Raw genomic sequence first — 16,259 nt, 5'->3', positions numbered from 1 at the left:
GATGATGAAGAGGAAGCTCAGTCCTCACAGCTTCATCAGAGACACACTCAACACATGGAAATAGAAGCTGATGGAGAGGACTGTGGAGGACCAGAACCAGTAAGGAACACACATCCACTTTTACAACCGGAGACTGAATACCAGATTGGAGACTTTTCTGAATTTGAGACTGATGACGGTGCTGATTGGAAGGAGACCAGAAAACATCAGTCAGCTTTAAACTCTCTGAAAGATCGTTCAATATTTAAGAAAAAATGCAGCTGCTCTGAGTGTGGGAGAAGATTTGACCGCAACTATAGTCTAATGCTACACATGAGGACTCATACAGGAGAAAAACCTTTCAGCTGCTCAAATTGTATTAAAAGATTTCGCTACAAGTCACATCTGAAGCAACACATGATAATTCACACAGGAGAAAAGCCTTTCAGCTGCCCAGTCTGTAATAAACTGTTTACACATATTGCAAATTTACGCTCACACATGACAGTCCACACAGGGGTAAAACGATTTAGCTGCAGTGTTTGTGAAAAGACATTTCAGTGGCGTAATCAGGTCAAAAGGCATAAATTGGTATCTGTGATATCAGCCTCCTCCAGCCCTTGAAGTCTGCTTCCCTCCTAGACTGCTCTCCACAGTTCCCTCCTGTTCCTCTTTAAGGTGTGGGGGGGGCTCCCTGCCCTTGCTGGTCCACACGGCGCTACCTCCTGCGGCTCCCTTTTTTAATAACAATCTGGCTTTTGTCTTCTGAGCCAAGCTAACAGATACAGAAGCCAATGTCATCTAAAATAGAGAGATTGCAGAGTTTTCCCCAGAAACATGTTTAATTCGGTGGGCCATGTGACATGAACTCTACGAAAACTACAAGACTCCATAGGAGCCCTGATGACTCAGTGCTACAAATGTCACAGGAGATTTTAAAATATGACTATTGTCCTACTTCAGCGATTAAAGGAGAACTCCGCCAATTTTTATTGCGATAATATTCGAGTACGTTGCTACAAGAAACAACATAAGTGTGCTAGCCACTGGATTTGGTACCGCACATCTAAGCTCCCAGTTAGCTAAAACGGCAGATTTGGGGGCGATGTTCTATACAATGACTATTGGTGCCTCTTAAAAAAGACTCCCAAGTTCAAGTCCTGTATTGGTCCCAGATGTGCGATTCTTTAGCTGCAGATCAAGCATTGACATACATTCACTGACAAAGACCCAACATCAATTAAATACAAACCAAATGGGGAAATAATACCACAACAGTTAAAAGTTTAAGTCCATATACCTATGTGCAGGATTTTCCTATTCTTTCCAGAGTTCATGCAGAGAGCTAAGCAGCGGTTACGATGGAATTATACCTATTAGTTTTGGCTAGGTGGCCGACTGATCGGGAACCATAGGGCAGTATCTTAATTCTGCTTCAGGGGGTGGAACGTAGTCACTAAGTTTATTATGCCATTATTAGGCCAATGTCCTAGTTGCAACCCTGTTTAAATCACTAGACATTAACTAAATAGACCAAACGGTCCCGTGCTCTCGGCGGAGACCATGAAGTACTCTAGAAACTCCTTTCCCGGTGGATGTGGCTGAGCGTTACCGCGCAGCCTCCAAACTGAGCGGAGACGTAGAAATGTGCGTAGCAACCCGATCCTGAAAGGTGTAGTCTTCTGGTGCTGTGCAAGAGAAATCTCAATCATATCCCCATCGCATGAGACGGAAGATAGGTATATGTTAGGAGTTCGCAAGGCAACAAGGACTATTACTCTGGCTAACTAACTGCTTTTAACCATTACATAGGCCAGGCCTACTACGTTTGCTATACTACCATGCTAGTTTTACTAACATAGGCACATGCTAACTACTGCTACTAACATTCTATTAACATAACATGAAGGCACAGGCTAATAACTGCTAAACTAACCTGCTAGTTAACATTAGTAATTAAAAACCTAAAACAGCTGATGGAAGTCCAAACTGTCTGCGAGCTTCTGCTGACAATACTGTAATTTTTGCTGACTATGCGACATTAAGTCGCATGGTTATGACATAATCGTTAGCCTATTTTTATAAAAACGTCTGCTAAGAAACATAACGAGAGCTACACAAGGTACGGAGCCTTTTTTAAACATTGTCGTGTTTCTCTTGAAAAATAAACACGGACAAATAGAAATTAAAATGGCGTCAAAGGAGTATGCTTTAGAGAGCCGAGCTTACCCACCTTGATTTAAATTTGCTTCCCCGGTCTGCCGCAGCTACTCGACCTTGCTACTGCTAGGCGGTAATCAGAGCCCGATTCCAGGGTCGGGCATGGCTAAGACAGTACCACAAAGTACCTCCAACTGCCACCAAGTCCTCTTTCACCAACGTCAGCCGAATCCATTACATACCACATGGTGAGCAGCAACTGGTGTGTGATGATTATCAGCGAAAATTGTCGACCCCCCCCTCCCTCATCACCGACCGATCTGTGCAGCTAGCAGGCTATCTAGCTAGTGGACAGCACTATGGATGAGGCCGGTACTCGCTGATACAAAACGAGTCCGGTTTGAATAAGCACTTTTGCCGAGTACAAGTATTATACGAGGTATTGCGAGTCCGTATCTGATACTCGGAATTGAATAAAACTCCTCACTGACAGTGTCTCGTTCTGTGATAGGCTAGTCCCGACATACCCTCCCCTACACTATTCTGTATAGGCTAGTCCCAGCGTCCCTCCCCTACACTAATTCTGTGATAGTCAGTCCCAGCGTCCTCCCCTACACTATTCTGTATAGGCTAGTCCCACGTCCCCCTACACTATTCTGTGATAGCTTGTGGGAGTCCGCGCCCCTCCCACACACACTGATTCACTTCTGTTTGCTGTGTGCCGTCTCGCTCACACTCAGGAACGGAGAAGTGAAACGTCCTCTCTTCTCGTCCGCGGCTTTCCCGTTAACATTTGTAGGTTCTTCCGCTGTCAGGTTTGGTTTTATACTTCATTTTGAACTAGTACCTAGTAACCAATTAGACTTCTGTAACGTGGGGTTTGTTCAGACATGGTGTTCTAGACTGGGGACTTCGCTCGTTCATCTCTGCCGTCTGGAGTTTTTTTGTATTTTTTTTAAACTGCCTGCTGCTGCTAACCACGGTTTTTTTAGTGTCTAAACTTTTCTTGCTGTGGTTTTATAAAAAAATAAAAGGCAGTTGCGTATACAATAAAATAATATTACAAATTAAGTACACACACACCACACACAATCCACCCCCCCCTCCCCTCTCTCCTCCTCTCTCTGTTATTCTCTTACTCACATCACAGACACACCACTCACACAGACCCAACTCACACATACTTTGGAAAATAAAAAAGAAACCTAAAAAGAAAAGGGTTAATCACACTGATCATAGAACATTAAAGTTTAAAAAAAGAAAGTTCTATTGAGATGAAAACCTTGTTTCCTTACATTTTACTTCATAATTGCAACCGCATGTGTTGTATTCATGTTGCAAAACTTGTCGTATTATTTGTTGTTACCATGACACACCACATTGATCTGAAGCTCGATGCTGATCCGTACAAGTTTTCTAATCAACCCAATAAATATAACAATGTTATTAGTTCGTGGGAAGAAATCAACCCATTCAAAATAGCATTCGTAAAATAACATACCGGTTTTAAAGCCAAGCCCGCCCATTTCAAGAGACCCGCCCCACTTCCGGGGTTTAGGCCCCACCCAGTCCGAGGAACAGATACGATAACGCGTACTGCGGTTCAGTGGGCCCTGGACAGTCCAAACTTTGTATTCAAAAACGGTTATCTTACCTTCACAATGTCTGAGTTGAAAACCAGCATCTTGTTGTCCACGTACGGGCCTTGTTCCTGTTGCACATACAATTTAATGTATTTGGTTGTCTGTTAAGAGCTTAAAGCACTCTATAATATGCCCCCCCCAAAACTGCTGCATTTCAGCTAACTGGAGCGATGGCCATAGCTGCAGCAACTCACTTGTTGCTCGCCTCCCTTTTGTTTTTTTTTTTTCCTTCCTATCGCAGTACTCTCTTAGCCATTTTAGCTATCGCGATTCACGGTAAAAAATTGGCTGGAGTTCTCCCTTTAAGAATTATTTAAGCTAAGACGTTGAACCGAAAATGTTTGTATCAGTTCAGTTAAGTAGGCTACTTTTTTTAATTTGATTTTTAAATATTTTTTATACACATAATTGTGCTTCAAATAAAAAAAGCATTACCTACTCTTATTCCTTGTTTAAACATCATTTATGTATATACATGTCTGTATATTAAGGGTAATAAAAAAAACAATGTGGCATACCGATGACACAAAGGAAAAATTTTTGGGTGCCCAGTGCACCAAGGCCAAAAGTTATCTGAACGAAGCCCTGCACGCATGCTGTGCCTTTGTTTATCTAGAAACACCCCAAAGCACCAAACCCACCAGACTCCATGTAAATAATCACTACTTTGTGTGTATCGAGCGCATATCTCACCCAGAGCTCCATGTAATCATCACCTACTTTTCGTCATTAAGAGCAGCCTATCTCCACCAGACCCATGTAAATATACTACTTGTAACCGTGTATAAGCAGCATATTCCACAAGACTCCAGGGAAATAATCCACTACTCTTTAGCTTGATAGAGCAGCATGTCTCCACCAACTCCATTGTAAGTAATCACTACTTTTAGTGTGTAATAGAGCAGCATATCGCCCCAACTCCATGTAAATAATCACTTACTTTTTTAGGCTTATAGAGCAGCATATCTCCACCAGACTCCATGTAATAATCCCCTACTTTTAGCGTGTATAAGCAGCCATAAATTCTCCACCAGGCTCCATGTAAATCATCACTACTTGTAGTGTGATAGATCAGCATATCTCCACCGACTCCATGTAAATCATCACTATGACTTTTTAGCGTGTATAGAGCGCAATATCTCCACCAGACCCTGTAAATAATCAGTATTTTTAGCGTGTATAAGCAGCATTCGCCCCAGACTCCATTTAATATCGTCTTTTTATTGTGTATAGAGGCAGCATCCCACACCAACTCCATGTAAATTATCACTACGTTTACCGTGTATAGAGCCCATAGCTCCACCAGACTCCATGTAATCAATTCCATTTTAGCGTGTATAGACTCATTCCTCCACTGTAATGGGTATATTAGGTTATTGTCACCATACCAGAATTGTTGAAACAGAGAAAGATGAACCAGACGGCTTTTGGTAGTTTTAAATTTTAGTGTTCTGTCCCCTTTGACTGAAGTGTGTTTTACACAGATGATAAAATATTGATTATTTACATGGAGTCTGGTGGGTTTGAAAAACGCTGCAGACAGAAGCAGACAGAACGTCCTCCTTCGCTCTGAGATCATCTTGTTATGTGATTTTGTTTTGGTTGTTTTGTATTGTGTAATCACATTGGGAGCCCGATGGGTCCCAGGAAAACTCTCGTATGTGTCCTCATACCTGGCAATAAAGCTGATTATTTTACCTGAGTCTGGTGGAGATATGCTGCTCTATACACGCTAAAATAGTGATTATTTTACATGGAGTCCTGGTGTGGAGATATGCGTGCTCTATACACACTAAAAGTTAGTTGATTATTTACATGGAGTCTGGTGGAGATACTGCTCTATAACCGCTAAAACGTAGTGTTATTTACATGGAGTTCCTGGTGTAGATATCTGCTCTATACACGCGAAAAGTAAGTGATTATTTTACATGAGTCCTGGTGTAATATTGCTGCTCTATACACGCTAAAGTAGTGATGATGTTACATCTGGGTCTGTGGAGATACTGCTGCTCTATACACGCTAAAAGGTAGTGATTATTACATGGAGTCTGGTGGAGATATCTGCTCTATACACGCTAAAAGTAGTTCTGATTTACATGGAGTCGTGGTTGGCGACGGCCTCTTAAAGAGGAAATTCCAACAGATCGTTTCGGATAATGCTTATTTCCATCCGTCCTATCGTCATATCGTCTCTGAGAGAAAGAGCCCCAGGAAGGAGAGACAAGACCAGCTAAGGTTTAATGGACTAACCTGCTCTGTGGACCGCGGATCTGAGGGTTGAAAACAGCGTCCCTAGTTCCCGTTTCGTCGTGGTCTCCTCTCTTTGAACGACAAAGTTCCTCCTCGTACTCGCTAACGTGTCTTTCCAAACCGCCCAATATCTCTTCAGCAGCCGCAGTTAGTCGCTGCTCCACCAAATCCTCAGCATCTGGCCTTTACACATTTTACCTCTTTCTAACACAACAAGACCTCTGCTACCTGCTTTCTGATAGACGCCATCTTGGTCCATAGGGGGAAGTTTAGAGCCGCGGTCCGGACTACAGCTTCCTGGTGGAGATCAGTTGCAGGAGCTCTCTGTCAAAATAAAAGTCCGGAAGTGTTCCAGAACGTTCTCTGGAAACATGCAGGAAGATACATGTTTAAGACCCAACGTTTGAAGAACTATAAATTTTAATAAGAACTTGTCAGATTAAAGGTGAATGGTAGTTTGTTTCCCTTCCTTTAATTAATGCAACATAAAGCCACAATCCTTTGTGGTGCCCAGATAGCCTTCAGTTGGTAGACCGGGTGTTCCTTGTATAGATGTTTACTCCTTGACGCAGCAGGTCCAGGTTTGCCTCTAACCTTGTCCCTTTGCTGCATGTCATTCCACCTATTCTATCTTCAACTGTCCTGTTAAAATAAAGGCGAAAATTGCCCCGAAAAGATATAAGTTTGGTCTTTCGTGTATTTTCATCTGAAAGTTCAACATTTTATTTATGTATTTTTTTCGGCCGTTTGTAACTCACAACAGTCCGATACAACTGATCACAAACAACATACAAACATTGTTGCTTTTTACTTCACAAACTATACTTGAGAAAGTTACACAGCCAATGCTAACGTTGATTACAAAAAGGAATAAAAAAATTGATCTTCAAGCCTTACTTTAAAAAAATTAGGAAAATTCACCTTTAAGGACACTCAATTTTCTTATGAATGAATAATGTTTTCATAAATAAATAAATGTTCTCCTTAAAATACAGGGTATAAGTATACCCCCCCTATTTTAAAACAGGTGGCATAAGTATAACACCCCCTATGTTAAAATACAAGGGAGGCTAGTATAACACCCCCCTATGTTAAAATCACATGTGGCTAAGATACACCACCCCTATGTTAAAATACAGGGGCATAAGTATGAATACACCATCCCCTGGTTTTAAGTTCCCATAGAGGCAATTTTATTCACATTTAACTGAAAGACAATCCAGGGCATCATGTTAATCGGGTTGGTATACCAGGCCTGTGGTCAGTTAGGTGGTTTGTTAGTATGTTCGAGTCGGTTTGTACGTGTATAGACCTGAATACCTGTTACCAGTGCAAAAGACCCTCAACAAGGTGTGCAACCGAGATCTGAACGGTGTTTCGTAGGTTCTCTTTAAGTTCCAGCCACTGCCCAAAACCCTGTTTTTTGAAGGAGGAATCAAGGTCTCCATGTAACTTCCATCCATTCCAGCCTTAAGATGACCACTGGTGTGGTGGGAGGTGGGGGGGGGAGGGGGGGGGGGGGGGGCATACGGGAGAGAGGGCAGGCGCAGGTAGCGCTGCCCGCTCTACCTCCACATGTAAATAGACATGTGATTAAAAAGGGCAGGAGATCCTCATCTGCAGTCAAAATGTAATTGCCGCCCACGGCGGGGACAAAATTAAAGGTCTTGAACTTGAATTTTCCTGCTAGAGCATTTCGAAAGAGATAGTGAAAGCGTGTTGTTGTGTGTTGTGATCTAGCAACCAGGGGTCCCTCTGAGAAGACTGCTCAGTGCAGTGGGTATCTTTACTATCTTTTTCCACTCTTAGATCCTTCGTTTACACAAAAACAACATTTTACATCTAAAGGCCCAAGTCACATGCATGATCTAGATCAGAAGATATCAGTTCCTGAACATTAAACATATGGTTTTTAATTTTATTCATTCACCACTTGAACATTTTGGATTTGGGTTCATAATAATTTTAGTTTTTTTGTAATTTGTTTATATAGCAATGATTTTTTAATGCATAACTCACGTCGCTTTTGTCCTTATGGTTGTTAGGTTTACTTGTTCATTTGTACAAGGCTTTAATTTGAAATTTTTTGATAAGAAAAAAGGTACTGCATATTAGTCACCACTAATTATACATATTACTGTTTTTCTCAGTGTTTTTCACGTTGAGTAGTTACATGTTGTTCTTCATTGTCTTAGCTTGTAATGTTTGGGTTTGTTTAATTTAAACCTCACTACTGGAAATCTTCCCGACAATAAACTTTTCCAGCTGAGCCTGTTCCTCTGATGTTAAAGTTTCACATTTGATAGGTTTAGTCCTATGTATTTGTAATATAAGTACCACACGGACACCTTGAAACTATTTCATTTGCCTAGAGCCTATGCAGCGCTTTCTAAACATATTGACACAACCGTTTACAAAATATATCAATAAAAAGAAAACCCTGATCATTTTGGTCATTATAACTGTGCTGTTAATTGTTCATAACTGTTGACATCCGACTTTATCCGTCACGGCGGGGCCTGGGGGGTCTAGCTGGGCTGCAGCAACGGTGGCTTGCCTAACTAGTAGAACGAAGTAACTTGGTTTTGGCGGACATTTGCCCCCGTCAAAGAAAACGCAACATACAATAGTAAAAAATTAATGTTGACACAATACAGTTGACATGAACTTCCTCGTGTAAATAACAAACCAGCGATCGCTAAAGTGCTTTCAGATAAACTCTCTCTGTGGACCTCAGCCAACGACTCTTACTACTTCTACTTTCTACACCATCCAGTGAGCTTTTCAGCATCACACTATTTCCTGCAGGAAATCTATTTTGCTAGTTTATAATCAAATCAAACACTTTAGGGCCAAAATACATTTCGATTTGCTACTACAACTAAGACCCCCCCAGACCCCTGACATCTGGGAAGGTCGCTACTACACTAGACCCGCACCCAGACCTAGCCGGTCATCTGGGCAGTCCTGCCTACACCTATGACCCCCAGACCTCTCGAGTCATCTGGGACAGGTCGAACTTTCTGTCCCAGGTCAGAAAACTAAACAGGGTGGGTAGCAGCTTCAGTTTCTATCTGCTCTCATATCTGGAATAAAACTCCCAGAAACGCTGAGATCCGTTGCTACTGCCTATCAGTTCTTTTAATCGTGAAGACCTTTCTTTTTGATGCTGCCTATCTTAAATGGTTTTGTTCTTTCTTTCTTTAATTCTTTATCCTGCCTGTAAGTTTACTCTTGTGTTTTATCCGTTGTTTTAATGTTTGAAACTGTTTTTAAACTGATTTTGTGTAAAAGCCCACTTTGTGAATTGCCCGTTTGCTGAATGTGCTCTACAGATAAAGCTGCCTTGCCTTCTATTTCAGTTACTCTATGCAGCGATTATGTGGATTCCAGTTACTGAAAATTTATTTCAGACTCCCTAAACGCTCAAACCAAACTATTCCATTGAAATGTGGAGATATTTTTCCTCATTCCTGTTTCAATGAACCTTCTTAAATCTGAGTTGGTGAAACATTTTCAGCTTCACACACCATTATCTGCAGGATTGTCTTTATTGTCATATGCAAACAACATCAAAAGCAGCGTTTTTTATATAGGCTTGCTCCAACAATGCTTACTAATATGTACAAATCAAATTCATTGTAAAATAAAATCTATGATAGTAATAGTACAGCATTAAATATATGTCCAAAATATAAATAACATTTGTGGTAATAATGGACTTCGGGAATACACAACAGAATTGTGGTGAATAGATAATCGCATATAGAAAAAGATGTAGAGGCGCTAACACAGAAAGTGCATCAAAAATGTGTGATATAAAAAAAGAAATCTGCGAGCTCAGTTTAACCCCGGGTTTCCCGCATAGACACTTAGTTAGGGGGTAGGATGATCTGACCAGGGGAAGGGGGAGGGACTCTGTAGCCTACATTACAACTATTTTTAAACATTAAATTTAATAATTATAATATATAAATTATAAATTATATCCATGTCTATCTATTTGCCCCATGCGATTAAATGTTTGTACCAAAATGTTCTGGTTTTTTCTTTCCTTTTGGGAAGGTGCAGCTACGTTCTTCTGTTCCCTCTGCTGTCTGCCGGACAGACACTTCTGTTTCCTGATAGCTATCAGTTTACTCAGGGTAATTCATTAACAGTAAGTGTTGATTTTTGGCAGCCAGCCTTCCAAAGAAAGCACATGAAATGAAATAACTGATCAACCATTGACTGACAAGAAAAAGTCTTGTTTTCACCGTCCGGGAGCCTCTGACACGCTGACAGCTGAAGGCTTGTACCGTTAACGTTCTGTGCATTGTCGCACATGCACCACTTCTCTGAAACAGCTGCGAGGACTGACACAAGTCCACAGAGGCGTGTACAAGCTGTCTCCCTGTCACTTGTCAACTGCGTAGTTTGGAATGGAGGGGAGAAAAAGGACACTGAGTAACTTCCACGGATATCGCTCTTTTTTTCTTTTTTTTTGACACGATGTTATTAAACCAGGCGTGGTCTTCTAAGTCTGTGCCGCCTGCGAGAAAACCCTGAACCCAAAAGTGTTCAGCTCTGAATATAGATTAATGTTCGTAACTTGTTAAACTGTCATCACTCATCTGATAAAAAGATTGAATGCGAAAAGTGTCTGCTCTGTTGTGAATGTTACTGCATGCGTTTGTTGCCGTCTTGTCCCTGTACAGGAAGTAGATCCTTATAGTCAAACAACAGACTTGTCTTAATCTGAAAATCCAAACATCTGCAAGGCTGTTCTTGTGGAGTTCCATGTGACACAATAACTTTTTTCTGCTCCTAAATATCAATGCCACAAACCGTGCAGTCCACTGGCTTCACCTCCAGTGAATGATCATGTGCACCCTCAGATTTGGCTTGTTTCTGAATATTTTCCCACACGAGAACCTATATCTCATACTACACATAGACAGACTTGTCTACAGTCGTGTCGTTTTGAAGAGTCCTGTGGATGTGGTTCTGGCCTCTAAAGTACTCTCCACCACTTCTGATTGCATTTTTTTTCAGTTTGCCTTTCGGTTCTCCTCAGTTTGACTCGGACGACCAACACACTGATGGTTCCTAAGACTGTTTGTACCAGAGTGAAACTTTGGTCACAAACACTGCCTGAACCATCTTCTTGTTGACCCGTGCAAGACCTAAGTGCTTGCAGCCAAGTCTTTTCCAACATCAGAGCCATTACATGTTTTCCAACGTACCAGTAGTACGACTACCGGGACTTCAGTATTTTTTAGAGAATTATAGCTGACTGAGATTCTCTGGTCTCCTTCCAATCAGCACTGTCTCAGCCTCTGGTTCCAAGAGTCTCCAATCTGGTCTTCAGCTTCTGTGTTTGTGTTGAGTTTGTCTTTGATGAGACTGTGAGGACTGAGCTTCCTCTTCACTATTCCTCTTCACAGGGCCGGATGAATGAGAACTTGTGATTTCAGCACCTCCTCCACCCTTGAAGCTCCTCCTCCTCTCCCCACTGACTTGCCCACAGATCCTCCTGCTCCCTTTAATGTTGGGGGGGGGCTTCTGGCTCCTCTGTCCACATTGAGCTACACTCCTGCTGCTCAGGGGAACCTCTTCTTTAAACCACCAACTGTGCTCACACCTGCAGAAACAAAATGAAGACTTAACTGACAACTACCCAAACTCAACTACCCAAACTAAAACTCAAACCAATGATAATGAGAGTAGTTTGTTATCATCATTACATGGAGATTCTGCAATAACCGCTTAACCATAGTTATAATTTTAGTTACTCCAGAAGACCTTCAAGGATTTTTAATACTTACTACTCTGATCATGTTTCAGAGAGTTTAAAGCTGACTGAGTTTCTCTGGTCTCCTTCCAATAAGCGCTGTCAAATCTCAGGTTTCAGAAGAGTCTCCAGTCTGGTCTTTCATTCTCTGGTTGTAAAAGTGATGTGAGTTCCTGGTGGTTCTGGTCCTCCACAGTCCTCTCCATCACTTGTTTCCATGTTTTGATTTTCGCAGCTTCTCTGCTGGCTGGAGGCTCCGTCTCAGTTTGACTCTGATGTAAGCTGTGATGCCTTATGACCAAGACATTTATGCCTTTTGACCTGATACCCACGGAAATGTCTTTTCACAACACTGCACGACTCGTTTACCCCTCGTGTGGACTGTTATGTTGTGAGCGTAAATTTTGCAATATTTGTACAATTTATTACAGACTGGGGCATCTGAGAAGGCTTTCACTTTCCCCTGTGTGAATTACCATGTGTAGCATTACTATAGTTGCGGTCAAATGTTCTCCAACACTCAGGGCCGCCGAATGTTTTCTGAAATATTGATCGATCATTCAGAGAGTTTAAAGCGACTGAGGTTCTCTGGTCTCCTTCCAATCAGCGCCGTCATCATTCTCAAATTCAGAAGAGTTTCCAATCTTTTCTTCAGTCTCTTGTGTAAAAGTGGATGTGAAGTTCCTGACTGGTTCTGGTCCTCCAGTCCTCTTCATCAGCTTCTGTTTCCATGTTGGTTTGTCTTTGATGAAGCTGTGAGACTGAGCCTCCTCTTCATCTTCTTCACTTTTTATCAGGGACAGGAGTGAATGGGACTTGGTGATATCAGCCTCCTCCAGCCTACTCTTCTCTCCTCCCTCCTGACTGCTCACAGTTCCTTCCCATTCCTTTAATGTGTGGGGGGGCCTCTGGCTCCTGCTGGTCCAAACTGTAGCTACACTCAGCTGCTCAGGGGAAACATCTCCCTTACCCACTGACTGCTGCTGAACATCTGCAGGAAAGAGAATGAGAACGATACTTACTGACATCTACCCAACCTAAACTCAACCAATGATAATGAGAGGTTAGTTTGTCTCGTCATGAATACGAAGAGGTTCTGCAAAGTAAATTTATGACTTCACACAACCTTTAAGGATTTTAGTAATTCCAGGAGTTTTTTAAACTCTGTTCAAAACTTGAAGATTTACTAATTTTGTGACTTAAAAAAAACTTTTAAGGATTTTAGTTATTTCATGACTTTCACAGACCGTAAAGAATTGTAATACTCACTACATCTTGAATCATGTTTTCAGAGAGTTTAAAGCTGACTGAGGTTCTCTGGTCTCCTTCCAATCAGCACTGTCATCACCTCAGACCAGAAGAGTCTCCAGTCTGGTCTTCATCTCCTGATTGTAAAAGTGGATGTGAGTTCCTGCTGGTTCTGGTCCTCCACAGTCCTCTCCATCAGCCTCTGTTTTCATGTGTTGAGTTTGTCTGCTGGCTGGAGGCTCCACTTCTCTGTTCTCTCCGTTTTACTCTGATGAAGCTGTGACGCTGATGACCAAGACATTATGCCGTTTGTGACCTGATTACGCCATGAATGTCTTATCACAAACACAGCTAAATCTTTTTAACCCCCGTGTGGACTGTCATGTGTGAGCGTAAACTTCCAATATGTGTAAACGGTTTATTACAGACTGAGCAGCTGAAAGTTTTTCTCCTTGTGTGAATTAGCTGTGGTGCTTCAGATCTGACTTGTAGCGAAAGTCTTTTAATCATTGGAGCGCTGAAGGGTCTTTTTCTCCTGTATGAGTCCTCATGTGTACATCAGACTAATTACGGTCAAATCTTCTCCTCCACACACTAGAGCAGCTGAATTTTTCTTACATCTTGAATCATGTTTCAGAGAGTTTACGCTGACTGGGGTTCTCTAGTCTCCTTCCACACAGCACTGACATCATTCTCATATTCAGAGAGTCTCCAATCTGTCTTCAGTCTTTGTTTGTAAAAGTGGATGTGAGTTTCTGACTGGTTCTGGTCCTCCACAGTCCTCCTCATCAGTTCTGTTTCCATGTGTTGAGTTTGTCTGGGGCTGAGGCTCCACTCTCTGTTCTCCTCCATTTGACTCTGATGAGAGCGTGATGCCTTATGACCAAACATTTATCCCTTTTGACCTGATTACGACCACTGAAATTCTCATCACAGAACCACAGCTAAATCGTTTACCCTTTGTGACTGTCATGGTGGGCGCAACTTCAATATGTGTAAACAGTTTATTACAGACTAGGCAGCTTAAAGGCTTTTCTCCTGTGTGAATTAGCATGTGGTGCTTCAGATCTGACTTGTAGCGAAATCTTTTAATACAATTTGAGCAGCTGAAGGGTCTTTCCCTCCCTGTATGAGTCCTCATGTGTGCATCAGACTATAGTTCGGTCAAAATCTTCTCCCACACTCAGAGCAGCATAAATGTTTTTTTTACATCTTGAATCAGTGTCAGACAGTTTAAGCTGAACTGAGGTTTCCTGGTCTCCTTTCCAAAACACTGACATCATTCTTAGATACGAAGTCTCTTCCAACCTGGTCTTCATTCTCTGGTTGTAAAGTGGATGTGGTTCCGACTGGTTCTGGTTCCTCCACAGTCCTCTCTATCAGCTTTCTGTTTCCATGTGTTGAGTTTGCTCTCTTCTGCCTGGAGGCCCGATCCTCTGTTCTCTTCCCTCCCTCGTTTTGACTCTGAGTGACAGCTGTTGATGCCTTATGACCAAGACATTTTATGGCTGTTGACCTGATTACCGCCCTGAAATGTCTTTTCACAAACCGCAGCTACATCGTTTTAAAAATAAACCCCGGTTGGACTGTCATGTGTGAGCGTAAATTTGCAAATATGTGTAAACATTTTATTACAGACTGGGCAGCTGAAAGGCTTTTCCTTCTCCTGTGGGAATTATCATGTGTTAGCTTCAAGATGTTACTTGTAGACACACGAAATCTGTTTTGTAATACACTTTGATCAGCTAAAGGTTTTTCTCCTGTATGAGTCCTCATGTGTACATTAGACTATAGTTGCGGGTCAATCGTCTCCTCACCTCAGAGCAGCTGCATTTTTTCTAAATATTGACCTATCTTTTTCCAGAGGTTTAAGCTGACTGATTGTTTCCTGGTCTCATTCCAATCAGACCGTCATCAGTCTCAAAATTCAGAAAAGTCTCCATCTGGTATTCAATCTCCGGGTTAAACTGGATGTTGTTCCTTACGGTTCTGGGTCTCCACAGTCCTCTCCATCAGCTGGTCTATTTCCTGTGTTTAGGTTGTCTCTGATGAAGCTGTGATGACTGAGCTTCCTCTCATCACTTCCCTTTTCAAAGGGACATAGTGAATGGGAACTTGGTATATCACCTCCCTCCAGCCCTTGACGCTGCTCTAGCCTCCTGACTAATACACGATCCTCCTTTTCCTTTTAATGTGTGGGTGGCTCTTTCTTGCTCCTGCGGGTCCAACTAAGCTACACTTCTGCTGCTCAGGGGAAATCCTTTCTTTAACGACCGACGCTGCTGAATACTGCAGGAACTTCTCTCACAACAATTCCTGCAGATATTCAGCAGTCTGTCGGTCGTTAAAGAAGGATTTCCCCTGAGCAGCATAAGTGTAGCTCTAGTGTGGACCCCCTTGGCAAGAGCCCCCCCCCACACATAAAGGGAACAGGAGGATCTGTGTATGAGTCAGAGGTAGAGCAGCGTCCGGGCTGAGGAGGCTGATATCACCAGTTCCCATTCACTCCTGTCCCTTTGAAAGGAAGATGATGAAGAGGAAGCTCATCCCTCCAGCTTCCTCAAGACACACTCAACACATTGAAATAGAAGCTGATGGCGGGACTGTGGATGACCAGAACCAGTAGGAACACACATCACTTTTACAACCGGAGACTGAATCCCCGATTGGAGACTTTTCATGAATTGTGAGACTGATGCACGGTGCTGATTGGAAGGAGACCAGAACAACATCAGTCAGGCTTTAAACTCTTCTGAAGATCCGTTTCAATATTTAAGAAAAAATGCGCTGCTCTGAGTGTGGGAGAAAATTTGACCGCAACATAGTCAATGCACACATGAGGACCATACAGTGAGAACAACCTTCAGCGTGCTCAATTGTATTAAAAATTTCGCTACAAGTCCCACTGAAGCAACACATGATATTCCACAGAGAAAAGCTTTCAGATGCCCAGTCTGTATAAACTGTTTACACATATTGCAAATTTACGCTCACACATGACAGTCCCACACAGGGGTAAAACGATTTGCTTCAGTGTTTGTGAAAAGACAATTTCAAGTGGCTTAATCGTCCAAAGCATAAATGTCCTTGGTCATCAGCACACAGCTTCTCAGAGTCAAACGAGGGAACAGAGGAGATTGAGCCTCCATGCAGCAGAGAACTCACCCATGGAAACAGAAGCGGATAGAGAGGACTGGTGAGTGACC

The 16,259-nt window shown here is 42.3% G+C and overlaps 2 protein-coding genes across 2 annotated transcripts in view; one reads left to right on the top strand and one right to left on the bottom strand.

Annotated features, from left to right (window-relative positions):
• The window catches only part of LOC116686445 (RE1-silencing transcription factor), a 47,904-nt gene extending 47,405 nt beyond the window's left edge, over positions 1-499 (top strand). Inside the window, exon 10 of the mRNA XM_032511459.1 lies at positions 1-499. This exon is cut by the window's left edge and continues 169 nt beyond it. Within this exon, the coding sequence (XP_032367350.1) occupies positions 1-5 (5 nt within the window). The 3' untranslated portion in view covers positions 6-499.
• LOC116686444 (oocyte zinc finger protein XlCOF7.1-like) overlaps positions 1-16,259 on the bottom strand; it is a 588,898-nt gene that overhangs the window by 73,007 nt on the left and 499,632 nt on the right. The gene's annotated exons all lie outside the window — the stretch shown is intronic.

This window comes from Etheostoma spectabile, unplaced genomic scaffold, assembly GCF_008692095.1.
Source record: "Etheostoma spectabile isolate EspeVRDwgs_2016 unplaced genomic scaffold, UIUC_Espe_1.0 scaffold378, whole genome shotgun sequence".
Classification (NCBI taxonomy): domain Eukaryota; kingdom Metazoa; phylum Chordata; class Actinopteri; order Perciformes; family Percidae; genus Etheostoma; species Etheostoma spectabile.
This window is presented reverse-complemented; position numbering and strand designations above follow the sequence as displayed.